The sequence below is a fragment of the Rhamphochromis sp. 'chilingali' genome, assembly GCF_963969265.1.
Source record: "Rhamphochromis sp. 'chilingali' genome assembly, chromosome: 1".
In the NCBI taxonomy this organism is placed as follows: domain Eukaryota; kingdom Metazoa; phylum Chordata; class Actinopteri; order Cichliformes; family Cichlidae; genus Rhamphochromis; species Rhamphochromis sp. 'chilingali'.
Window position 1 is genome coordinate 55,280,754 of NC_137929.1, and position 25,615 is coordinate 55,306,368.

Below are 25,615 nucleotides of genomic sequence, written 5' to 3' on the forward strand. Positions count from 1 at the left end.
ATGAGCTTTTTATTAAAAGAACCACTGATGTGGAGACACAAGAGTGCAAGCGGTCGGTCTTTCCTGCCATTTCAGTGATATATCAAAATGAGAGCTCAGATTACTGAGATCCTCACCACTACCACTTCAAGGAATTTCACATACAAGTGAGTCAGAAGGATAACCTAATCCATAGCCCCATCAATCATATTGAATGGATATGTAGTTTGATTAAAACATCTGCTGAAAACACATTTTAGAAGGACAGCATTTTTTTGTATTTATTTTAATTTTTTATTATATTTAAATTTGCATATTGTTTTCAATATGCATTTCATTTCATTTCATATGTGTGTGTGTGTGTGTGTGTGTGTGTGTGTGTGTGTGTGTGTGTGTGTGTGTGTGTGTGTGTGTGTGTGTGTGTGTACTTTTCCACTTTTTTATACCCCATGTTTCAGGTTTCCCAGTAAAACTTCTGTTTTTCAATGGGACTTTTGAATGGCAAAAACAGCAAACTCACCATATGGAGCTTTACAGCTAAACAGTGCCTCCGCTGTCACCCTGTCACCTGCAGCCGTGGATGCAGGTGCCAGGGTGGGGGTATCGATGTAAGCGTTGCAGGGGCGGGTTAGGGCTCCGCGTGACCAAGGATGTGGGAGGATCGGATTTGTATAAAGTGGATCAGGGTCCGGGTTCCTCTCACCTGTCCTGCACTGAAGGACAGGACTGAAGCGAAGGCTCGTCTTCTTATTCTTATTTTCGTGCGCTCCTGGGAGTTGGTTTAATTTAAAAAAAAAAAAGGAAGCAACGGGAAATTTAAACCTGCAGCAGCAAACTGCACGGGACTGTGACGATTTTCTTCCATCCATTAGAAAGTCTACAGCTGACAAGTGAGTGATTTTTTTGCTGGTTTAAATGGAAAACATTTAGACCGCTACTGTCTCTTGTTTATTCTTGTGGAGATATTAAAGTCCGTATGTTTAAGAAAGGATGATGATAATGGTATGTCAGTACATGAAGTGATTTTATTCACAGTGTCTAATGAAATCTTGATTGCAGTCATGAGCCGCTGGTTGGTGCTGCTGGTCAGTTTCGGGATCGCGCTTTTGGCGTGTTCTCGCTGCGGGCAGGCGCGCGTCGGACAGAATTCCGTCAGTACGGAGATCCTCGGGGACAGTGACGCGCTGCCGATAAACAGGAGCGCGTGGGAGCCGAGAGTGGACCTGACGGTGAGTCTGTTACCACGATGCGTGTTTCAGTCTGAGGGGGTTCACAGAAGTCTCAACAAGTCTGTGCTTTGAAGTCAATCAAATCAAACATTTGCCTCTCACACAATTTAAAGTCCCACTTCATGCAAATGTAATGGCAAGTAAGAAATGAGTGAAAAATGTATTTTTATAGGAACTTTCTAGTTGGATAAAACAAAGGGCTAATCAATTTAAAAGCCAAAACAGCATTGGTTACAAAAGCACATTTAAACAGATGACTTTTTAGCTGCTTTTTAACCGAGTCCACAGATCTCACTATTTACATATATAAATATGACTTTTAACTAATTTACTACTAATTAAAGTTAATTAACAACTTTAGCTAAACTTTTAGCTACAATGTTTCTAAACTAAATGGACAGGGGATTTTTGTTTGTTACGATGTATTTTAATATGTAAATTTTATTGACCAAACTATTACAATGTTACAAAGCTCATTAAAATTTTATTGGCCTTTAATCTTTAGTTGTATCGAAAACGTTAGTTTAGTTGACTCTTTCCTACTCCCTGTAAAGTTATGTGCTGCTGACAAAGCACTTTTGGACTCGGGTCCTTTTCATTGTTAAATAAAACACACACACACACACACACACACACACACACACACACACACACACACACACACACACACACACACATATATATATATATACAGAGAGAGAGAGAGAGAGAGAGAAATGTTTATTTGCAGTGTTGTTGCAATGTTTCAAAAGCTTTATTGACTGAACATTATTGGTTACATTGCTTCAGTTTGACAGGAGTTTTGGTCTTTTTTTGTTGTTTCAAACGTTTGATTGGTGGGAATATTACAAGTCTGTATTCACTTTCAAATTACAGGTACCATCTGGGTTACCAGTCACTTATAATATTTACATGTTTCTAAACATTATCATCAAGAACATCACATTGTTTCAAAAAGTTCATTGGCCTTTTTTATCAGCAGGATACTGTTTCAGGTGCACTTCTCAGCTGTTATGATGCTGTAAGCTTTCATGATAAAAAAAAACTATGATGATGTTTTAAAATTTCTTTGGCTTTCAACATCATCGGGAAGGATAATAAAAGGTTTCTTTGGTTTATCAACTGGACTGTTTTGCCCCAATGTACAGTTTTAAGTTGTAATGTTGAGGTGTACTTTAGAAGAGTGCTACAAAATTAAACGCTGATAATTCTGCGTTGAGCCTATGATGTCGCCTATGCAAGCCTATAATGAGTCGATGACATTTATGATCCATTGACAATCAGAGGAAAACTAGCCAGAAATGCATATTCGGATTTCAGGCCAATCACAATATTTGAAGACTGTGTTTATGTTACATGTAGTTACTTTTTCAGAGAGGTCTGCAGTTAAGACTTACCTATGGCGTAGATTTAGTCCAGAAGTATAAATCTCACATAAAGTGGCTCAGGGCACTGCAAGTCAGAGTAGTTTAAGCCCTCCGTTTGTTATTTCATGCTATTTTTTCACCAGTACGAAAAGATCACCTTAAATTACAAAACGAAAACCAGGTTCATTTGTTACTCTGTAATAATGTTTGTGTGTCTGTCTGCAGGTCTACCAGTGCATGAGTGACCTGGAGTGCAGAGAGGGGAACTACTGTCACACCTCCTCAAGACGTCCTGCCCACTCCCACTGCAAGACCTGCCGCAGAAGGAAGAGGCCCTGCCTCAGGGACACAATGTGTTGCCCCACCAACCGCTGCAGCAACAGTTTAGATGCTCCTCTACAGAAAACTTCAGTTTAACATTAATGACAATAAACTATTCATAATTAAAATTTTATCAAGTGTATTATCTCTATGTTCTTCCTGCGGCAGATATTTGTGTTCCTGATGTGGACGGCTTTGTGTCTGAGAGGATTCCAAACACTGATGGAGCGCTAAGCCCGCTCACCAAAAAGAAAGGCGGGAGGCAGGAAGCCAAAGGATCCCCTGGCAGAAGTGAGATTAGTGTTATAAACCCGCAGTATGTTTCCCCCTGCCTCCTTCATGTTTCTCTAAGGGTTTGTGTGTTTGTTTCAGGTCAGGTCGGGAATCCTTGCTTGCGCTCATCCGACTGCTTGGACGGTCTGTGCTGCGCCCGTCACTTTTGGACTCGCATCTGCAAGCCCGTGCTACGTGAAGGACAGGTTTGCACGCGACACCGACGCAAGGGGAACCACGGTCTGGAGCTGTTCCAGCGCTGTCCCTGTGGGGACGGACTCATCTGCCGGACACTGCGAGAACCCGGTACCCAACTAGCTGCAGTGTCACGGTTCAACTTCTCGGCAACCTCATCTCGCTACTCCTCAGGACTGTCTTCAGGCTCTGCATCACCAGCCAAGGCAAGGCTTCATGTGTGTCACCGATCTAAATGAAGTGGACAAACCGAAAGAATGACTAAGGACTAGTGAGTTGCTGCTTTTGCCAATGACTTACCTCAGAGACAGAAAATGAAGACCTGTGGAATGAAGGGAGGGGTGAATAACATAACTTGTTAAATGCATGACAACACCCGTGGCCCCTCCCCCACTACATCTTACAGTGTTTCTACATGCTAATGCTAATTAGCGTCCTGCCAGGCTGCACTGACAGGCAAACTCAGCAGGAAGTGAAACTCTTTGTGGTGCAGATCTTGTTTCCTCATTTGTGTCTAGACAAGCAGAAACCACTTTGAAATCCAGTTTGACCCCATTTGCACCACCACGAAAAGAACCGGTGTTTGATCCCTAATGCATATCTGCTGCAACTGCCTCCAGCACATGTATTCATGTGCTGAGATTTTGAAGAAACCTGAAATGAAAAGGTTTTGTTTTCATATTCCCAAAACAAAGATAACATCATTACTTCGTTACTAAAGAGGAAAAATAGTTATCAAACAAACCTGTATTAGCTAAAACGTTGAATTAAAACTAAGAAGGAATACTGAACTCAATCTTCAAACACTTCTCCACAATTTCAACCTGTAAAGAAAAAAGAAAATAAGCTTTTACAGGTGTTAAACTAGGTGATGATTTTCAACTGAAGCACTCAAGAGGTGCAAATATTACTCTAACCCATTGGACTTCAGAGACCCAAGCGCTAAATTTTCTGAAAAAATACATTTGTAGTTATATAATGTTACAATAAAATAATGTTCCAAAACAGTGCCTCAGATATGTTAACCTTCTCTTCTTTTGTCAAATCAGAGGCATCTAAAAAATAATAATAATGTGCTTGATGCTGGAGCACGAAATTATACCAAGAACCTCCAAATTTAATATTTTCTTTAGGAAAATTTATAGTAATGATAAAGTAAGGAACCAAAAATTCCAAAAAAAAAAGACAAAATAATTCAATAAAATAATTCAAACAGTTTTTTACACAAACACATTTAAAAACATCCTCAAGTTTCAGGTCTGAGGCTGTCGAGAGGAATTACTTTCCTGTAAGTGGTGTCTGTATATTTTTGAGTTAATGTTGGTGTAAATATGTATCAGATTTAATTGGTTGTAGCACTCTGCTGATTTTATACCAGCAATTATAAAGGAAATTGTAATGTAACATAAAACTATTTGTCAATCTAAGTTGAACATAGTTGAACTCCTTAAGATTTACCTTTTAAGCTATATGGCTGAAAGTATGCCATGTTTGGAAAGTGTAATGTCTGATAACAACCCACAAGATTTAAGTTGTCATTTCCAATCATAATCAGTTATTTTTTCTGTTTCATTATTGTTGGGATACTTGTAAGATGCCCATTTCTACTGGATTTGTTATTGTTTACTAGCAGTTAGCTTGTAGCAAGTGGTAGCCTAGATCATAATAAATGTAAGTTGTGACTGTGATTGTTGTTCTTATTTGTTTTTTGTGTATCTAAACAACAAAATGGGCTTAAGTATATTTGTTTTGTGTGTTAATCTAAGATGTGTTAAACTGTTGTGGCTTTGTATAGAGCTAATGCTGCAATTTTGGTTAAAAGTAGCGTTTAGCATACTTTAGACAGAAAATCTATCATTAGGAGTTCTGTTCTGAACTGAGAAAAATTAAAGTTTTTAAGTAGAAAGGAGACCAGTAAGAAGGATCCCTAGGCTCTCTGGTCACTTGAACAATACAATGCAGTAAGATTGAACTTGAGTACATAAAACTAGTGGTTAAATCACATCCTTCTCATGCTTTAATATCTGTTACAGAGAGCCCTGCATCTGCTCAGACCACATGCTTATTTAATGTTTTTCCACTTAGCTGATGGGCACTGATAACACAAGCTAAAGTGGGAAAGGAATCATCTCCAAAGGTTTGTAAAGAAAGAGGTTAAGTGAGGTCTGATCTGATAAAAACCGTTTTAAAGGTCTACAAGAATAAAACTACAATCTGATGGCATGTGGGTATGACCATGTAAGGATTTGTTTGTTTGTTTGTTTCCTAAAACCTTCCTTCCAATTGATTGTGATCTTTTGAAGGTCTGGACAGGACAACAGAAAAGAACATGTGTTGGTTTCATTGTGGCTGGTAGCTGCTGGGCATAGCTGTTCTCGCTCTGTGTATGGTTGTCATAAAGATAACAAACACACACAGTGTTTTCCATACCCCTCCAGCTGTGTTTCCCAGCTTCCCTGTTCACATATATTCTGCGTGGGTGATTTATCTGCATGAGCGTCACGTTCCTCGTTTCCTTCCTAAGTTTTCCTTGTTGCTCTCATGATAACCTGATTCTTAGCTCTTAGCTTAGTTCCTCCAATCACCACTTGAGGCTGACTCCAACAGAGAGTCCATCCCAAAGAATCCATGTTAAAATAAACTAAGCATTTATGGTTTTGGCCTAGATCTAATCCTAATCTGCCCCTTCATACTAACATTACCAGCGGGTGATTTCTTTGTTATTATAACTTACTTTTTAAAATTGTATTAAGGTTTAAACTTTGCATTATTATCCGCATGGTCAAAGTGAAATAAAGCAGGATATAAGACAACATCTAGTCTACTATATGTATATGTTTGGACCAAACCGGTAAAAATCCCCTTTCTTCTACTGTATTGAAATGTAACTACACAATTAATCAACGAATTAACTTAATGTAAGAAAAAGAAGCGTAATTGCAACAATATGTCTCGGTTTTTCTACATGACAATGAAATGCAGCTGTAGTAAATGAAAGAAAGTGAAAGTGTTTACAATTACAAAACCATCATTTTGGTGTCATATGAGGCTGCGGCTATGGGGCAGGTCTTTATTGGTAAGAAAAGTTGTAAATCTGTTAAAAGAAAAAAAAAATACAATTAAAAGTTAAAAATTTATGTCCTCCTTCACATTTTCCAAAGTCGTCCAACAGGCTAGATTGGAGTGTTTGCCAGGCCACTACTGGCCCCCAAGTCTAATGTTTCACACCGCTGGTGTAAGGGCTCACTGTTAAACATGTCTGTATTTTCTCCAATATGTTTAAATTGACATGGCAGTAACACCATAAATTTAATGTTTTGAGTCAGTTTTTAAAATTAATTTTGTGTTAGTTTTGGTTTTATGGCAACCAGTGTTGGGACTAACGCGTTATTAAGTAACGCGTTACAGTAACTACGTTATTATTGTGGTAAAGAGCACGGTAACTAATTATGCCAAAACCAGGAACGCGTTACTCGTTACTGGGATTTAGATAGGCTCATTATTCGTTACTTCGTGTGGTGGCTATCGCGGAGCTTCCACAGATTCAATAACATTAGCAAGTGGTGGAGGCCAGCAGGTGGATGAAGGAAAAGGGAGGCAAGAGGAGAGACCCAAAGCGGCCGCCGGTCCGAGTATCAGGTGAACTGAACTTCAGGTAAGAAGTTATGACCTGCAGTCCATCTGGGTCAGATATAAACCAAGTTTAGGAGGAGTTTATTTTCGTTGTGCTGACTTTTCCGTACTGCGTGCTAGCTAGCATGACGGAGTTTCTATACAGCTGGGTGGGTGCTATGTTACTGATGTTGAACTTTATTTTGTTCATAAGTTATTAGAGTTGCCAACCGTCCCGTAAAAAACGGAATCGTCTGGTATTCAGAGAAAATATTACGGGTTTCTTATTGAGGTGAAAAGGAACAGTTTGTCCCAGACTTCAGCTGCAATGAAAAAGACACAAAGCTGGAGTTACTGTGTCTTTGCTGCACAGCTGCCTCTTCTTCTTTCATCCTCTCACCCTCCCTCTCCCGTTTCTACTTAAATCATGAAACTGATCAATGATCAGCTGATCGACTTTTCTCTCTTGTTTGTTTATCACCCACTTTGCGCCAGAAAGAGGAAACCAGCGGATGTCGCGCTAAACAACAGCAGCACGTTTAAGCTTGATCAGCTGTTGTTAGAATTTATTTAATATTAATTTCTAGTATCAGCTGATGTTTGCTGGAGCCACAGCTGTAAAGCTGCTGGTCATGATATCGGTTTGGTTATCTGGTGAGAGGGAAACATGAAGATGAAACCAGGAGATGTCCTTACTGAATCATCAGAGCTGTGATGGAGAAACAGGTTTACCTTTTAGGTGACATGAATGAGTTGAAGGGAAGTTATGAACTGTTTCTGAGAGACAAATAACACCAGGATCCTTTTCTAAGTAGCTGACAGCTGGTAATTGTGCAGGGGCGGGTCTAGCAAAGTGTTGCCAGGGGTCCATGTAGGACATTAAAAGGGAAAGGGGGGCAGAAGGAAATACTTTCTTATTCTCATTTCAAATGTCTAGCTTTTAAAAAAATAATTATCTGAGTCTTGCAACAAACAATTGATAGATTGATACATATATACCATCAGAACAGTGTACATCACTGTCACAACAGTGTTTATTTTCATTCAAAGGCTTTATGATTTTTCCTATAATGGTGGGCCGGTCTCTAGTCAAAATGCCCGGGACGATTTTTTTGTCCCAGTCCAGCCCTGTATGCAGCTCATCTGCAGTCTGGTGTTACCTACATCTTCCTATTCAGAAGGCAGAATTTCCGAGTTCTGAGTACAATCGAAAGCACCACGACTGCAGTTTTTGTGTTGGATGTAAAAAGCAGGCTAGGATAGAATCAGGCGTGGGATTTCTCTCGTGGAAATATGCACATTATTTTTTCCTTTCTATTGGTAGGTGGCACAGTGCACTTGTGGCAAGTAAGCAAGCTAGAAGACTGACAGTCTTGCTGGGTATCCAGTTACGGAAGCAACACATTAACAAGAGAATTCTGAGTAAAACCAAAGTTACTTTCCCTAGTAACTAGTTACTCTGAAAGTAACGAGTAACTTGAAGTAACTGAGTTACTTTTGATAGAAGTAACTAGTAATGTAACTAAGTTACTAATTTAAAGTAACTTACCCAACACTGATGGCAACACACCGTGAGTACTTTTCAGTCTAAAGACATAAAAATAATACATGTAACGAATTGCAGCATTATACTGTAATTTGCAAGTGTTTACAGTGTAAGTACCATTTTACAATGTTATAGTAAGCTAAGTTAAATAGTTAAATACTTTAAATCTACATTACAGTAACTATACGGAGGTTCACTGTAATTCCAATTACCGTGAACAAATTGTAAATCAGTGATGAATGAGCGATGTATTATCAATGAGCTGCAGTCTGTCATAAAATGTCTTTTCATTTGACTTTTTCAGGAAAAACTGAGAGTAGATGATTGCTCTGTGGGACAGTTTTCCCTTAAAACCTGCTTCATTATTTACAAGTCATGAATTCTGTTTGCCTGTTGGTTTTAGTTGATGCAAGCTGACAGAAGATTTAATCACAACAGGTAACACAGGGAACATCAGTGTCAGGAATTGCACGGATGTTTGTTGCTTTTATAACCCAATAAAACTGCAGCGAGGCACAGATAGGACCGGCAAGTTATAGTTTAACCAGTAACCACTCCCGTAAATACACATTCAACCTCCCATATCAAGCATATGCAGTCCTTGAACCTTTTGCCTCTCCTGGTAAAGTAAAGCAGGTAAGACTCACTTTTGTTTAACTACAGTTTCAAAGCCTTTAAGTTAAAGAAAATATTACTGTTCATGACCCTATGAGACCTCTTTCTTAATGGTTAGTTAGTGTAATGAGGTTTTTTTTTACAATTAGAATAAAATAATGTCTCAATAAAACTTTGACTAATGAATTTTATAGCTCCACTCGTTTGTCCTTCGACTTCTGTTGGATGCAAACTGGATCGGTCTGGGATACTACTCAGTCCTGACCTTAGCTTAGTACTGACAGGTGCAAAGCTCGAAGAAAGCCAGAAATATTTATGTACCTATAAACTTAATGTATGTGTTGTTATTTTTTTTATCAAGAAACCATCCAGCCTATTATAATAAGATTAAATAGGAATAAAAGTTTTACATAAAATCTCTTTTTGAAATGTATTTTAGTTGCTCTCGCCCTGCCTTTAACCTTTGTGTGTTGCATCTAACACTATGAAATTAAACAAAAAAGCTTAAAATCTGTTGATTTAATACCTGATATTTGTATGAGGTTGTAAAGTATTTATATCAAATCTCACAATATGACATTGAATGAGAAAAGTCTTTAGAAATAAAGAATAATCAGTGTTAAACAGTGTGTGACTTTTATATTAAACACTGTGAGACGTGTATTCAGAAGACTTTGTTTTTTCAGATGGCTCTCAAAGCTGAACACGGTCAACCTGGAAACAGCCTCTTTGATTTCCTCAGCAGGTGGGTTAATCATCATGGTGATGGCAAAAGGGACGTGCTGGTCTTGAACGTGGTTTTGCTAGGCGGCCCTCAGAGTGGGAGGAGCTCTGTGGGGAATGCTCTTCTTGGTCAGTCCTTCTACAGAACTTTCTTTTAAATACATTTTGCTTTATGTCTCTTTTGATGGTGTATCCATAGAAACATTTCCCAAATTGCCACTGAGTCTGGACTCCATATTTTGAAGTTTGGCCACACCCATGCTTGTTTGTTTAGATCCAGTGTCCTGTACAGGTGCAATGCTGGTGCAGACTGGTATACCAGAACTGAAGCACAAACTCCTTGAATGGGCTTTGCCACACAAGAAAGCTACAGTATTTCACAGTTCAGACACTTCAGTTAGCCACCTGTTTCAGAGTCAACCTTGCAGGCAAAGAGGCCATGTCCCTAGCGCCAGTGCCTTTAACTGGAAACATAGTATAAAAAGGAAAAATAGAAACCAAAATTGTTCTTTGTATCAGGCTGTAAACATATTTGTTTCTGCTGTAAAGTTAACATTTTAACATGGGAGCCTTTGGAAACTGACACTCTTTTGAAATCAGCCTCAAGTGGACATTAGAGAAACTGCAGGTTTAATTTTTTAAGCCCTGAAAGTTGGTTCTTGTTCATTTAAGAAATATGATGAACATAAGAAATGTAAAATTATGGACAAGCTCTATTTAGAATCACCTTTCTCCTTATAGCACATACACAATGATAAATTAACTTAATCATGTAAAATCACTAAACGTGATTTGCTAAGGATGAAAAAAAATACTACAGATTTTTGCATCTGACAGGTGGAGACGAATTCCAAACAGGAAGAAGCATCTCAGGTGTGACCACTGAGTGTCGCCTCCTCTGGCGCACTTTTCCACGCTTTTTCAGAAGACAGGGGGTGGAGACTGACATGATGCTGAGAATTGTTGACACGCCTCCTGGAGTGCCTGACCCACTGAGCATCCACCAACTCTGCCCTGAAGGCGTGCATGTGCTCGGCATCGTTGTGAGAGCCGACCTGCCGCACGAAGGCAAACACCTGCAGCAGCATGCAGAGGTACTGCGCTCTGTGACTCGGATATCAGGCCCCTGAGCTCATGGTCATCTTGTGTTATTTTTAACAGCATTGTCTGCATCTGCTAATTGTGTTTGTTTTCTGTGTTTGTATTTTGGCCTTCAGAAGCTCCTTGGTCCAGAATGGCATCAGCATTCCATACTTATCCTCACGCATTCTGACCACCTGAGAGAGACGGGGCTTCAGCCTTCAGCCTACCTTGCCCAGCCCTTTACTGGCTGGCTCAGAAATCTGGCTGGGGAAATAAGGGGCGGGGTCTGGTTCCTAGATAACACCAGTGATTGGTCGTCAGTCAGAGGGCGACCACTCAGAGACCAAATTCTTTGCCTCTCAGCCAAGAACCATCACAGGGCTCTGACCATCAGGACCTCTGTCTGACACCATGTGGGGCCTTTATTTGGTTAATCTTTAAATCTGAAGTCAGCTTCTTATCACATAAAGTTATTTGTGGAAAGAAATTATGTATTTCTTTCTTATGGCTGCTTTATTATTCACTTAAAGTGTTCGGTATTGCTTTAACTGCTTTGTGTTTGAACAGAGACCACTGACACCACACAGTGACAAGTTTGTTAAACTCTTCATTTACAAAACACCTGAAGAAACAGGTGCTTAGTCACAGTAAGCATGTACCGCAGTGCTGCACAGGATTTTCACAGTTACACAAACTTCTATCTGATGATGCAGTTGGTGAGGGAGGGGGCCCTGCACAGCCCCTTGCCTTTCACCTCAAAGCTACATCCTTTGTAATTGGCCACGCCCCTGCCATCGACCTGCAGGTCCGGCTGGAGAAGCTCCCAAACTTTCTCCTTGGACTGCAGCTCCTTGTCCGGCTCACCTGAACACGGGAAGAGAAAGACAGTGAAGGAAAGTGAAAAAAACCCAAATGTTTTTGTGGTGCAGATACAAAACAAGGACTTTATCTCCTACTTTTTAATTTAACAAATGTATTTTATTCACAGGCACAACAAACTATGGCTTCTTGCAACTAACTATCAAGGTTTTAACTGACAACGACATGATTGGATTTCTTCCCGTCCGGAAAATGATCATTACTTTGTTAATGTTTAGTAGTAAGATGCAAATCTGTGTCGTTGTTACACCAGAGCCCAAAAAATTTAATCTGTGTCTATATTCTTTGGTTTATAACATATTTTAGAAATTTGCATCAAGATGAATTAAAGTACATCTTTTATGTCTTCAGTCATTCACGAAGAGTCAAATGATTTGATTTCTTTTAATTCACATAAGGAATAAAGTGAAAAAAGATCATGTCAATCAATTATTTCTAGCTCTCCAGATACATTACTATAAATCTCTATTATGGTTATGCATCCTCTTTCTGAATGTGTGAATGTGCGAGTGAATGTGAGTGCGAATGGTTGTCTGTCCCTGTGTGTTAACCCTGCGACAGACTGGCAACCTGTCCAGGGTGTACCCCGCCTCTCGCCCTATGACAGCTGGGATAGGCTCCAGTGCTCCCCGTGACCCTGAGAAGGATAAGTGGAAGCGAATGGATGGATGGATCCTCTGTCTGACACAACCTACTTTAACTCCTTTCTCTTTAAGCCCACTTTCGAATGATTGGTTGAATTCTTTGCTGAGTGGCAGCTTCCAGTGATTTTTTCAGTTATACTTGTTATTGCTTTGCTTCTTTGGGTCAGAAAAGTATAGAAAGTTGTGGACATTGATGTTTACTTTATTTTTAACATTTTTAGACAATAACTTTTTAAAATGATATGATGCAAGTCACTTGCTAATCAGAAGGTCGGTGGTTAGATCCCTGGCTCCTGTTCTAGATATCAAAGTATTCTTAGCATTATACTGAACCCTCATATGTCCACCAGCGTTTGAATGTTGGGTTAGGGAGAAAAAATTTATTTACATGAATGTATGTGCAAATGAGGCTTGTTGTAAGAAAGCTAAAAGTACTTTTATTGCACCATGTTTATTCACTCATGAGCTGCTGTAACTAGAATCAAATGGCTGAACTGCCACCTCAGCATGCAAGTGTGTTGCAGCAGGGGCACATGGAAAAGTTGCAGGACAATGGCCCTTGAGGACTGGAGTTTGAGACCCCTGCACTATTTACCGAAAGTACCTGCTGATTTACCCGCAAAAGACATTATGGAAAAAACTAAGTCTAATTTAAAAACAAATTGATCAATTTCAGCAGCATTTTCTTCTTTATACTCATGCTTGAGAAGATGGTATCAGAATCTTTAGTCAGTTTAAGCTTTAAAAACTGTCGGCAGAGAAATAAATAATAATGGATTGCATTTATATAGCGCTTTTCGAGAAGCTCAAAGCACTGTACACTTCCATTATTCATTCACACACTGGTGGAGGCAAGCTATAGTTGTAGCCACAGCTGCCCTGGGGCAGACTGACAGAAGCGAAGCTGCCATATCGCGCCATCGGCCCCTCTGGGCATCACCAGTAGGCAGTGGGTGAAGTGTCTTGCCCAAGGACACAAAGACCGAGACTGTCCAAGCTGGGGCTCGAACCGGCAACCTTCCGATTACAAGACGAAATGCCAACTCTTGAGCCACGATTGCCCTGCGTCTGTTTAATCTGAGTTACAATCGCTTCTATAAACTGCTTTTAAAACTCTGCTTAACTCAGTCACTGTGTTCATATATTTTAATGCTACATTGTTACCAGGGTAGTTGAGAAAAGTGACCCTGTCTCCTGGGGTGGAGCCTGTGGGCGGGACTAACAGTTCAACACAGTCATCCGAGATGCAGCAGCAGAGGAGGCGGGCCTGGGAGACCACGCCCTTCAGCTTACAGGCCTTGACGTTGCATAGCAACACAGCTAAGGAGCCCTGAAGCTACAGAGAGAAAGAAACTATTTTGTTTTGTAAGCATTAAATAGAAGTTATTTAGTAGAAAAGTAAAAAATACTCGAAATGCTAAGCAGTATATGTTAAGGGCAAATTATACATTTATAATTTTTATTAAGTAATAATATTTTTTTAAAAAAAAACTATGTTAATTTAAAAAATTAAAATGCCATCAATATACTTACTGGAAAAAAATTTCAGTACTCTGACAAAAAATGTAAATGTAAAATAATAACAATAATATTTTTTATTAATATTGTATTTTCATTTAGTATACTGTATATAGCCTATTTAAAGCAATAACAAAGTTGATGATAGTTTTCAGTATAAAGTCACATTACCTCCTCAGGTTTTGCTTCCTGTCCCACCTTACTAACCACCGTCCGGGAGCTGTTTTCTCCCATGTCCACCTCCTGCACAATCATGGCTTCGGCCAGCGGGTGGACGCGGGCGCTGAGGATTCGTCCCACCCTCAGGTCAAGTCGTGACACGTCAACCTGTGACTCCATCCCCAGGGAAAGAAGGTCCGAGGTTGAACGAGCTGAGTAGACAAAGAGAGTCAGTAATTTTATTTATATTTTTTGCTATCTCATTTTATTTGACTTTGTCTTTCACTCTACTCTCACCTTTCCTCTCTCCTCTCCTCCTCCTGCTGTGTTTGTCTCTCCGCTCATGTGAGGAGGAGGAAGAAGGAAGAGGATTGACCTGAAAAGCACCTGTTGCACCAGCAGGTGAAGACGGTTGATTGGCAGCTGTAGTAGAGGTAAGGTTAGGGGTCTGTGGAGGCGGAGCCGTAGGGAGCAAACTTTTAGCTGAAAGAAAGACATGGCAGTGCCTCATCAGCAAATAAATGCAAAGACAACTTTCTTTGCTAATATTGGTTCTATATATTACTACATTCAATTTTAAATGAAACCACTCAGATGCAGCTGAAGTGGAGACTTTCACCTTGAATTCAAAGGGTTGAACGAAAGGACTGCATGAAAATATGAGGCAGTAAAGTATTTTCAACACAATCCCGTCATTTCAGGGGCTCAGAAGTAAATGGAGAAATTAAATAAGTGAAAATACAATGTTCATTTCTAATTATTGTTTGAAAACCCTTTGCTGGCAAGTCTTGAAATTATTGACATTGCAAGAAGTTGCTTTTCCAACTTTTTAATGCTCTACCAGACCTTTACTGCAGCAGCTTTAAGTTGCTGTTTGTTTAAGGACCTTTCTGACCTTTCTTTCCAAAGTTTAGTCTTCAACAAGTGAAATGCTCAGTTGGGTAATAATCAGGTACAGATTCTGTACCCTGATATATTGCAGTATTTCTATTTTCTTAATATCTTAGTTGTATTCTTGTATTCTGCATGATGACGTGCTTTATTCTATGTTTTTGGATGTGATCTGTTGTATATGTGGCCACACTAAGACAAATTCCTGTCAACTGTCTACAATAAACATGGACCATGTCTGACAACACCCTTAAGTATGACAAAAGAGTGCAACAACAGTGGCATGGTGGCCAAGTGGTAAGGCGTTGGTCTCGTAAACCAAAAATCATGGGTTCAATCCCCATCCATGCCTTCTTACAAAGGATGTCTTCCATGTTCAGCGTCTTGTAATGTTAATGTCACATGAATGCTGAAGTTTCACTGGTAGTAATGATATATCCTATGATGTCCTCTACAACCTAATGTGACTTTCTAGTCTTCTTGAATGGAGCATTCTGGTATCGGCAAAGTAAACAGTTTTTGTCTTTGACATCAGAATTTCCAAAATCTTTGCAACCAAGGTGAGCAGAAGATTGTCTCTGAATGGAAAACGCAGTAAAGCTACAACCAGATGGAATAAGCAGGAGAAGAACTTGAAGTTCCACCACTCAGGCAAAATAGTAGAATATCCAAAAACATAGAAAAGTGATTTCAAAGGCACGATGTTTGTTTGCTGTTCTAATGTATATTAATTTCTGCTGCAGCAACCAGGTAATGGGGTCAAAGTTGGAGTAAACAACATTGTGCTTCATCCAGGTGTGGTAGCCAAGTAGTAAGGCGTTGGTGTCTTATACCAAGTAGAATGGGTTCAATCCCCATCCATGCCCTTAGTGCTTCCTTGAGGTGTTGCATGCTATATGCCACATCACAAGGCATTACTTAAGTTACCAAAGTTGCTGTCTTGATTGTTTCATAGTTTTTAAGCTTTGCTGCAAATGAAAATCTCTGTTAGGCATCACCAATGTTTAAAGTCACTTGGTGATGTTCAGAGACTACTGTCTCTGTGTTGCAGAAAGTAATCTTATAGTTAGAATTCTTGAGGAAGGAAAGGCACCAATGAATGTGTTATTGACAGTTAATAACAGAAAACATGGCTCAGAAAGTAATCTAACCATACTCGAAGACAAGTATTGGTCCAGGTAGTGATTTAATCCTCTGCATGTGCTCCTAGTGACAGAGTTTAAGCATTAAAATCCAACTGTACTAAACTTAACTGACAAGGCACCCGAGAAGGGGTAGTGGCTGGATAGATGATGCATTTTCTCCTCATTCCCAAAGCAGGCATAGTGGCCAAGTAGTAAGGCGTTGGTCTCGTAAACCAAAGATCATGGGTTCAATCCCCATTCATGCCTTTAGTGAGAGTTTATAACAATACTGAATGTTTACTGACTGATGTGTCCGTGATGATACACTACCCCAGTTTCTTACCCAAATATAGTAGTCAATGAAACTTGTAATACAAAAAACATTCGACTAATTTAGACTTACAAAGAGTGAAATCTGTTTCTTAGCCCTATTTAACCCACACCAAGGATTTAGGATAGTATACACACGCCCGCCCTAAACTGGAAAGTTTAGGTGGGAAGGAAGGTTCCATTTCCAAAGAAAGTGGTGGCCATGAAAATGAAGTAGTGTAAACATAGCATGGCTGCCAAGTAGTAAGACCACAAATCTTTTGTCTTTTAAACCAAAGATTGTGGTTTCAAGCCCCATTGATGCCTTTACTGTATAGTTGAGCTTGCTCTGGATTTGACATTGGCTACAGCTGATGTCAAGTGATATAACATGTCTACTTGAAAACAATAACTCTATTTTACTTTAACTAATTGTAGATTTAATGAGACACTTTCCTTGCTTTTCTGTGAAAGTCACCACATGTCACAGACAAAACTGCAATTTTTGACCTGTCACGATTTCAATGTCAATCTATTATGGTGCACGGCAGTATGAAAAGTGTATGTACCGGCACGTCTCCTCTGTTTATCCTGCAGCTGAGTTTTCAGCTGTTCAATGTCCTTCTTGAGTTTGGCATTTTCCACCAGCAGCTTTTTTTGCTCTCTGACAGATGCCTGCAGAACTGAAACACACGAATAAGCAGGTTTTATCACACCCACAGTGGGTTCATTACCTCTTGATACCTAAGTCTTCAATTGATTATTAGTCCTTCATTTACAAAATTAGAATAGCTTCAGAGTTGGTGATTAACTCTATCATTTGGCTGATGGATAACTGAATAATAAACAAACTCTGCTCTTCTGTCTTACGAGCTTTCTCTCTGGTCAGCAGAGCGTGGGTTTTAAAGTAGTCTATGATCTGCTCCCCATCCTCTGGATCCAACTTCATGACAGCAGCCTCCAGACTGACAAACAAAACAGACACACAAAAATAATTACTGATGCTGATCTGGAGGAGTAGTCGGATTTCATTTTCTCAGGTACAATGAAATGTCATGCAGGTTATATAAAAGAGACATGCGCAATTGGGATAGATTCTTTTGCAACCATTAACTAGATAAGTGTTTCAGAACATCAATTGATGGTCCTTGTAAACATTCCAGATGCACCAGTTGTTATTTAGTTACCATTGTTGTTGTTTCCAGTGCCAAAGACTGGGCTCCCAGGGAGGCTAACCACTTCAGGCCTGTGGTTTTAACTCGAAAGCAGTGGAAGGACTGTGAGAGTCATGTTTTTCAATTTCTTGAGTTCCTTCAATACAATTCAACCTGCACCGCTGAGTAAGAAGCTGGAAAGCTGGAGTCCATCGTCATCTGACTACATAGACTATCGATTACCACACCAACAGATTGCAGTGCGTGAGTTATGTGTCTGAGGTGATGCTATGAACCACAGGGCCGCATCAGGGAATGGTCCTCTCTCAGTTCCACTGGACTTGAGACACAAAATACTAACTGTCGCCTCCAGAAGTTCTCTAATGAAACAGCCATCATTTGGATGTCTGTCTGAGGGAAATGATTTAACGTATATGGGTCATCAGATGTGAACAACCTGCACATCAACACCAGTAAGATGAAAGACATGGTGGTTGACTTCCAGAGAAACCCACCACCCATCACACTGGTGAACATCTATGGCTTGGACATTGAGGTGGTTGACACATACAAATTTCTAGGTTTTCACCTTAATGATAAACAGGACTGGTAACACAACACTCATGCTGAAGGGCCAAAATCAGCTCCATCTGCTGACTTTGGCCCTTCAGCCCTTCAGCGTGTGTTTTCCTGTTAGTATTTTCTTTTAAATATATATATATATTCTAATTTACTTCATCTCCTAATCCTACAATTTTCCGATTGTAGGATTAAATCAAGTCTATATCTACTTAGGACCAGATTAGCAGACAATAATAAACTCATTATAGGCAACATTACAGGGAAGAAAAATCCCGAGCCACACCTCGTAGTGACTTCACTAATGCCATGTTGTTGTGTTTGGGGCATTTACTCCTTTGTTCCAGTAAAGAGAAATCTCAATATGTTAGCTGTCCAAGAGGTTGTGAATATTTTTCATCTTGGAACTGACTGGAATGGAGATGAATGGTAAGAACTGTAAAGAAGCACATGGCATGATGGCCAAGTGGTAAGGCGTTGGTCTCGTAAACCAAAGATCATGGGTTCAAATCCCATTCATGCCTTATACCTCGTATCTAACAAGATTGAATGCTTCAAGGACCTTGTCAATCTGCTGTGTTTGTATGTATATACTGTCTACCTACTGGAATCGATTGGAGTTGGCATTAAACTGATTACCAGTTTCAGATTTGACTGAAATTCTGTTTACTAAATGTCTCTGGAAAGAAAATTCTATAAGAAAGTCAGTGTTGGCAGTACATAAATGTCCCACAGTCTTCAATGGGACATTTAAATATAGTGCTTCCTGTTGTTTGAAAAAGAAATGAGATGCTAGCATTTTGAAGCAAAACAGAGCCCATTCCTGGGCTCATCGCAGAGGATGGAAACTTCAACGGTGAAATCCACACAGAGGCCAGTACCTGACCACTGATTCTCACAACCAACTGCAACACAAAAGTTGGGTTATCGGGAACTTACACTATCAGACAGAGCACGCTCCCTCTGAAACAGAAGGAGACACACACACATACATATTATACGAGCGTTTAAAAGATGTGGTTTTCTTAAGTGGGCCTTCATTAATGCAACAAAGATGAACAGGAAAGATCCTCAGAAGAGTGGATAGCAGCAAAGCTGTTACAGTATATTCATAGATTTAGGGATGTCACAAAAGCTCCTGGAGGGTAGTCCAAAGATTCTGTCCTTGTAGTGTCTCTTGTGAGGTGCAGAGAACCCAAAAGGGTCCAAAGTACAGAGTGGTAAACCTCCATGTAGCTTAACTACTTAATGATTGACAAACAGGAGATGATGTCACCAATGTGCTGATGAAATGTTTATATAGATGATATCTTACAGGAGGGGAAGTGAAGGGTTTGTCTTTGCCTAAGGCGAGCACATAAACACACATTGTGAGATGTCAGAGTTAATCAAAGACAGGTTGTTTTTTGTGGGCTTTTTGGATCAAAACTGAAATGAGTCACCACACAACACTTCCTGTTTGATGCCAGACATCAAACTCACTGCCCACCTCTGCATTATGAATAGTTTTATTCAAATATATCCAGAAATCTTCCTCGTTTGTGTAATTTGAGCTCAGGAGAAACTTATTTTTACTGTTCTTTCAAATGTAAATGAATTGTGTTTATATGGGACCTAAACATCCTCTATGAATTTAAAAAGGCTCATATGATTTGAATATTTCACGCTTAATTTGCTTTCTTTGGCAACTCAATGCCATAAAAGTCTAAATGATAAAGATAAAGATATCTTGGTCCTTGCTCTGGGACATTGTGCACTTTAATATTCGGCACATTTGGGCAATTTTGAGAAGCTGCGGGTTGGTTTCTCACACAAGAGGATGCTTAAGTACACCGCTCACTCTAACATTGATTTGTAAAAAATTTTGAATTTGCATGTTTAGTTTTCATTTTATAACTTTGAAGGGTTTGCATATGCAGTGGGCTGAAAATCTGAAACATGTTTTTTGGCTTTTAGAGTTTAAGGCAAAAGAGGTTAAAAGGAATCTGGCAATTGTTAAGTGAAGAGCAAGAGACATTTCAAAATAAGCCTTCCTGCATTTTCTACACATCTGCAAGATCATTTTCATGTTGTTCACGAATCTATATCATTAATGTTATTTATGGGGAACTCATATCACAAAAAAGAGCTTCAGCTGAAGCAAAAGGCCAGAAAGGTGCAAAGAGTCTGAGTGACAGGCGAGAGGTCAGTGTGAGTGTGTCAGCAGCTTAACTAATTCATTTTAAAATCTTGGTCCTGACTCCATCATTATGTTGCCTTGATTGTATTTATTCTTTTAAAAAGCAGCCTAAGACTCATTTATTTAGATTGGCTTTTAATTAGATTTGTGCTGTATGTTTGATTATTGATATATTTTATGTATTTCCGTTTTTATATTACTGTGAAGCACTTTGTGGTTTTTATCCTGTGAAAAGTGCTATATAAATAAATTGATTTGATTTTGATTTAAGACATTAAAGCACAGAAAAAGCTGTCAGGTAAGTTTACACAGATATTATCTGTGGAGAAAAAAATAGCTCAGAGAAGCCAGACTTTTTGCATAAAGATCGATGTAAAAACGCCTGACGGAGCTCTCCACTGTGGCGCGGTCAGCATTTACATACACAAACACACTCCAATGTCACCGACACATTTATCTCTGTAGTATTAAAGCAAATATCCCCTTTAACAGCTACTGTTATTGTAAGTGATAAAGAAGCAAGTAAAAAGAAACATGCCGGCAGCAAAAGTCTTTGTAAACCAGTGAGGTAATCTGGTTAATTATATGATAACTGATGAAAGAGAGGTGGCATTTGTGCTTGTGACTGCAGGGAAGAAATGAGTGCTGTAACAATGTCTACATTAAAATCAGGGGAAGTTCTGCTCTTGTGCTTATTTGGTCACAGTTATAGCCAAGCTGCAACTTGAAAACGAAGCCAAACCCTACAGTTTTTAAATGTCTCATGGTCCACGTTCAGTGTGTTTCGTTTTGCTTTCCCTTTGGTGTCATGTTCATTTGTATCAGCTGTGTTTGCCCTTCTGTGCATTTAAGTCCTTGGTCTTCCTTTGTTCATTGTCAGGTTGTCTGTTTGTCTACCCCTGTGTTCCCGGTCCCTAGTTTTTTTCCACTGTCCCTTTGCTTTGCTCTTAGTTTAGTTTTTCCTAGTTTAGATTAGCTATTTGTTTTGGTTTCTCTTATTATGTACCTTCGTCTTTTGCCTTAATAAATGGCTTGCCTTTTGTTATTAGGTTCCTGTCTCCACGTGTCGCCTGGTTCCTCTTAAACAAACACAGAGTTTGCTGCCATTTTCTCTCACCATCACAAAGGTTACTAGGTTAATACCTATCTGAATTTAACTTCTTAGTTATATCAAAAATATGGAATTATATTAATGTCATAATAAATATGCAAGCAAAAACATAATCTGAGCAAATCATTTTATTTCACCAATTATATTCAACAACCCACTTTTATTTTCTGTTTGACACATTTTTATATTTATTTACTCACAAATCCAAATAGACTAGGATATCAGATCCATAAAAAGACTAGTTGGTTTATATTTTATATTAATTTAATTCTTTTACATAGGATTTGGTTTCATAATGAATTTTATATAATTGTTTTATTTATGAATAAATAAAAAAATCAACATGAAAGAGGGAATATGTGCTACACATCAGTTTTGAGGATTTATTGACATTTTGAAAGTGCAGTATGATAGTTTACCCACAGCTGTTTGTATTTCTATTGTGCAGCTGTGGATGTACTGGTTTATCACCAAGCTTCATTTTAACACTGAGAAACATCTTAAAAAGTGCAGAATTCAAGGGCCCATTTTGAACAAGTCCCTTCCAGTCATGTTTGTGCAGTTACATGTTTTTGCTGCAGACAGAGCAACTTTTTGTTGCCAGGTTTAAATATTTGTATTTTGGTCAAACATATGATTGCCAGATTCTGTTGCACACTTCCTTTGCAGGTCCTCGTTATGGGTTTTCTTTTTGTTATGTTTTGTTTTTTTCATTTTTTAAATCATATGAGCTATGTAATACTGTAAAACACATTAATGGGACAGCACTGCAGAGGCTTCAGAACTCACCTCAGAATCCTGTGGTTTAAATATTCCTTCAGTGTTAAATAATCCAGTGACAGTTGTCAGTATTTCCACTGCTGCTCAGCAGACCTTTAATGATTAATTCAGCAAACTTTAGTTTTCAAATTCTAAAAAAACTGTTTAAAACAGCGCTGTCATAGTGTAACTCAGTTTAAATCAGTAACCTGAAGTGTCCATCAAAATGAAAAATCACTTTACTTTGGGCTCTGCAGGATTCCTCTCCAAGTGCAGAGATACCTGCAAGAGCGTAAAACTGTAGCAGCATGTGCAAAGCAAACACTTTCACATGTGCGATGGCTTCGGTGTTGACATGGCTGCTGAGTTCTACCTTGTGAGGAATTTAATTGCGCCCGTGAAATGAAATTATTTGCTCGAATTATGTTTTTGCTATGACATAATGTCATATGACATTTTGACATTAATATAATTCCATAAATGGACCAAAGAAAACTTCATTAAGGATCCACCTACACAAAAACACCCACAGACATCCTGTGTCCACACTCTGATGGCTCAGATCTGTTTTGGTGAGAAAAGGGGGGCCTGACCAATATCAGCATAGGCGTAAAAATAACTGACGTGTGAAAGGACCTCTGAAAACAGCACCTTGCACCACGTTGAGTGTCTTTTTGAAACTGGAAAACTACAATTAATGTCCATAAACACAAATAGACTCGACAGATTCAATTTCATGACCACCAAACACATACAGCAGCTACTGAACAGCTGACATGCAGAGAGACACAACAGCTGCAGCGAGGCCTGCTGCTAAAAATATCACCGAATGGCACACCACACACTCACACATGACAACGCTCCTATTTAATCCAACAAAATAATGGAGAAGAAAAGACGTGAAAGGAAAACAAATTTCTGCATCTTTTAAAGGGAAAAGAGCTGAATACCATGGAAGAATTTTAAATATTAAACAGCAAGACAATGATGAGGTTTTAAAAAGACCCTAACAGCCCAAACTTTTTATACTCCCAGTTCCAAAAAAAATGTTAAACATGCCATATACAGAACAGTTTCATGTTTAGTATATGACAGTTCCTCAGCAGCTTTACAAATAGATTATACAGATTCAGCCTTTACATTTCCACTCACAGATCCATGTTTGCAACTGCCTACAGAGCAAAGTGAGGATTTGCGGAGGATTAAAAGTCACTCAGGTGTTCGTACCTGGGGTGAAACAGGTTGTCGGTGTTGTCCATGCTGCAGGATGTTGTTGGTCAGCCAGCCGCTCACAGACAGAAGCTCGCCGAGAGTGTGTGTTCGCCTCTGATATGCTGTGTGTCAGCTGTCAGCTTCCATCTCCAGCTGGAGGTGAAAGGTCAAACACCTCCCTATTTAAATCCCACAAGACCCGAGAGGAAGAAATGACTGGAGGTTACATTTACACTCAAGTACTGTACAGTTTTGAAATACTTCAGGTGTTTTCATGTCTGATGTTGATCTCAGACACACTGACTTTGAAGACTATGAATTGTAAAAATGTGCGTTTTGTCACAATTTCAACTACACATTTAAATATAAAGCATGGCTGTCACAAGGTTGTTGTGGCTCACAATAAAAAAATTCACAATAACAATGTTATTACAATATACATCGACGTATGAATGTGTGAAAAGGGTATGAACCCTTCTGGGTCAATTTGCATCTGTATGTTTAGAAGAACAGTAATGTGTGGCCCCCAAGATTCACCTCATCTATCCATCTGCATTAATCTGAGACATGGACCTTTCTCAAAACCGACATTAGCAAATTGGAGGTGTTCCGAAAGCGTTCCCTTCAAGCAAATTCTTAGGGTGTCCCTTTCTAGACCACCTAAGAAATGAGAAGGTAGCCCCTGATCTAATGACCAGTCGCCAGTTGTAAAACAAACACAGCGACGATGACTTTGATGGTTTGGCAACGTATGACAAATTTATGGAAATTGGATCAAGACTAGCCCAGTGGAAGGTGTAATGCTTTCCGCCAAAGAAAACGTGAAGAGTCCACATGAAGGAAGACTTTTTAAAAAAAGTAATACCTTCCATCGAGGAAGCCCACATCATAGCCCCCAATCACAAGAAGTGAAAGCAAATCATGAATGAGGTCCAAAATCCAGCAGCACCTACAGCAGCGTATTGGTTTCGAGGACATCTTCCTTACCCAACTAATAGCTAAAGGACAAATGCAGGAGGAGCAGAAGAAGAAGAAAAGAAACAGAAAAACAGAAAAAACACCTGTCATTCAGTTCAAGGACTGTAATGTTCAGAGTGGAGGCATAGGCACCCACCCCCCAATTCCTCTTAGTCAGCGGTCCCCAACCCCCGGGCCACAGATCTTCTTTTTTGGTACTGGTACTGGTTTTATTTTGTTGTATTTATCCGCGGCACCTTATAGGCCAGTCTGTGAAAATATTGTCAGACATAAACCAGTCTGTGGCACAAAAAAGGTTGGGGACTACTGCTCTTAGTAACAGATGCATAGCAACAGATACATAGTAACGATAATCTTCTTAGACTTATTAGACTTTAGATTCCTTTAATTGATGACATCTCAGAATCTTGGCAGCCAATGTCCTTTCCTCTGACATTAGCAACAATGCCACTACAATTTCTCCAGAAATAGCAGTGTGGTTAGAAGATACATACTTCTGTAAACTTAAAACACTGAATAATAGCAATAAACCATTCATTACAATAATTTAAAAATACTGATGGTGCTTTTATATTTCGATGACCATCACTTTTATTTACAGCAATGCTGGAGAAAAATATTTCGATATTAGAAGTTGCAGTGTTGTAATTCCACTTTTCTCCACTAGATGGGGTTAAAAACAAAATAACTACTTAAAGGACTTCCAGTCGAAATGCGTGTTTGGATTGCAGACAAAACATCAATATCAGGGTTTATTTCATATTCTTTATTTTATTTTACTTTAAAATAAGCACCAGCCTCAAAATTCATGTCCATAATGTGTATTAATAGGATAATTTTGACTTTTTTTTGCAAATGATCTCACATTTGCTGAAACATAACTGTCATGGTCCTGAGTCTGAGGACTCAGTGTTTTGTGTTTCCTTATGCTTTTGTTCATTCCGAGTGTGTATTCTGTTGTTATTTTGCCATTTGTTAGGTTTCTGTTCTTTGCCTGCCTGCTCCCACTTCTCTGTGTTCCCTCTGTCTGTCCATGGTGTTATTGTGTCTGCTCATGAGTCTGCCTGTCAAGTTCAGTGTCCTGTCTGGTTCTCTGTGTCTGTTAGTTTCCTGTTTTATTCTGAAAGTTCATGTCTCATGTCAGTGTGTTCAGTTTTACCTCTCCCCTGTCTCGTT

At 39.2% G+C, this 25,615-nt stretch overlaps 3 protein-coding genes across 7 annotated transcripts; 2 read left to right on the forward strand and 1 right to left on the reverse strand.

The window, feature by feature from the left end:
• Positions 1 to 698: 698 nt before the first annotated feature.
• LOC308402407 (dickkopf-related protein 2-like) lies at positions 699 to 4,115 on the forward strand. Of its 4 annotated transcripts, none has more exons than XM_080891224.1 (5): positions 699 to 869; positions 1,039 to 1,208; positions 2,801 to 2,957; positions 3,035 to 3,187; positions 3,269 to 4,115. In XM_080891224.1, the coding sequence occupies exons 2-5, from the start codon at positions 1,041 to 1,043 to the stop codon at positions 3,601 to 3,603; spliced, it is 813 nt and encodes a 270-aa protein (XP_080747350.1). In that variant the 5' UTR covers positions 699 to 869; positions 1,039 to 1,040; the 3' UTR covers positions 3,604 to 4,115. The 4 variants fall into 4 exon arrangements, with proteins under 4 accessions (XP_080747350.1, XP_080747351.1, XP_080747348.1 ...); XM_080891225.1 differs by having other exon boundaries at positions 3,065 to 3,187; XM_080891222.1 differs by having other exon boundaries at positions 3,035 to 4,115.
• A 4,500-nt stretch (positions 4,116 to 8,615) lies between these two features.
• Positions 8,616 to 11,395, forward strand: LOC308402420 (GTPase IMAP family member GIMD1-like). Its single transcript, XM_080891270.1, has 3 exons — positions 8,616 to 9,989; positions 10,698 to 10,954; positions 11,078 to 11,395. Exons 1-3 carry the CDS (start codon positions 9,824 to 9,826, stop codon positions 11,348 to 11,350), a joined length of 696 nt encoding a protein of 231 aa, XP_080747396.1. The 5' UTR covers positions 8,616 to 9,823; the 3' UTR covers positions 11,351 to 11,395.
• Positions 11,396 to 11,533: 138 nt separating this feature from the next.
• aimp1b (aminoacyl tRNA synthetase complex interacting multifunctional protein 1b) lies at positions 11,534 to 23,631 on the reverse strand. Of its 2 annotated transcripts, XM_080891204.1 has the most exons (7): positions 23,477 to 23,630; positions 17,338 to 17,432; positions 17,037 to 17,150; positions 14,441 to 14,626; positions 14,156 to 14,355; positions 13,631 to 13,802; positions 11,534 to 11,807 (listed from the first exon to the last, which is right to left on the reverse strand). In XM_080891204.1, the coding sequence occupies exons 1-7, from the start codon at positions 23,506 to 23,508 to the stop codon at positions 11,641 to 11,643; spliced, it is 966 nt and encodes a 321-aa protein (XP_080747330.1). In that variant the 5' UTR covers positions 23,509 to 23,630; the 3' UTR covers positions 11,534 to 11,640. The 2 variants fall into 2 exon arrangements, with proteins under 2 accessions (XP_080747330.1, XP_080747331.1); XM_080891205.1 differs by lacking the exon at positions 17,037 to 17,150 and having other exon boundaries at positions 23,477 to 23,631.
• Positions 23,632 to 25,615: the final 1,984 nt, after the last annotated feature.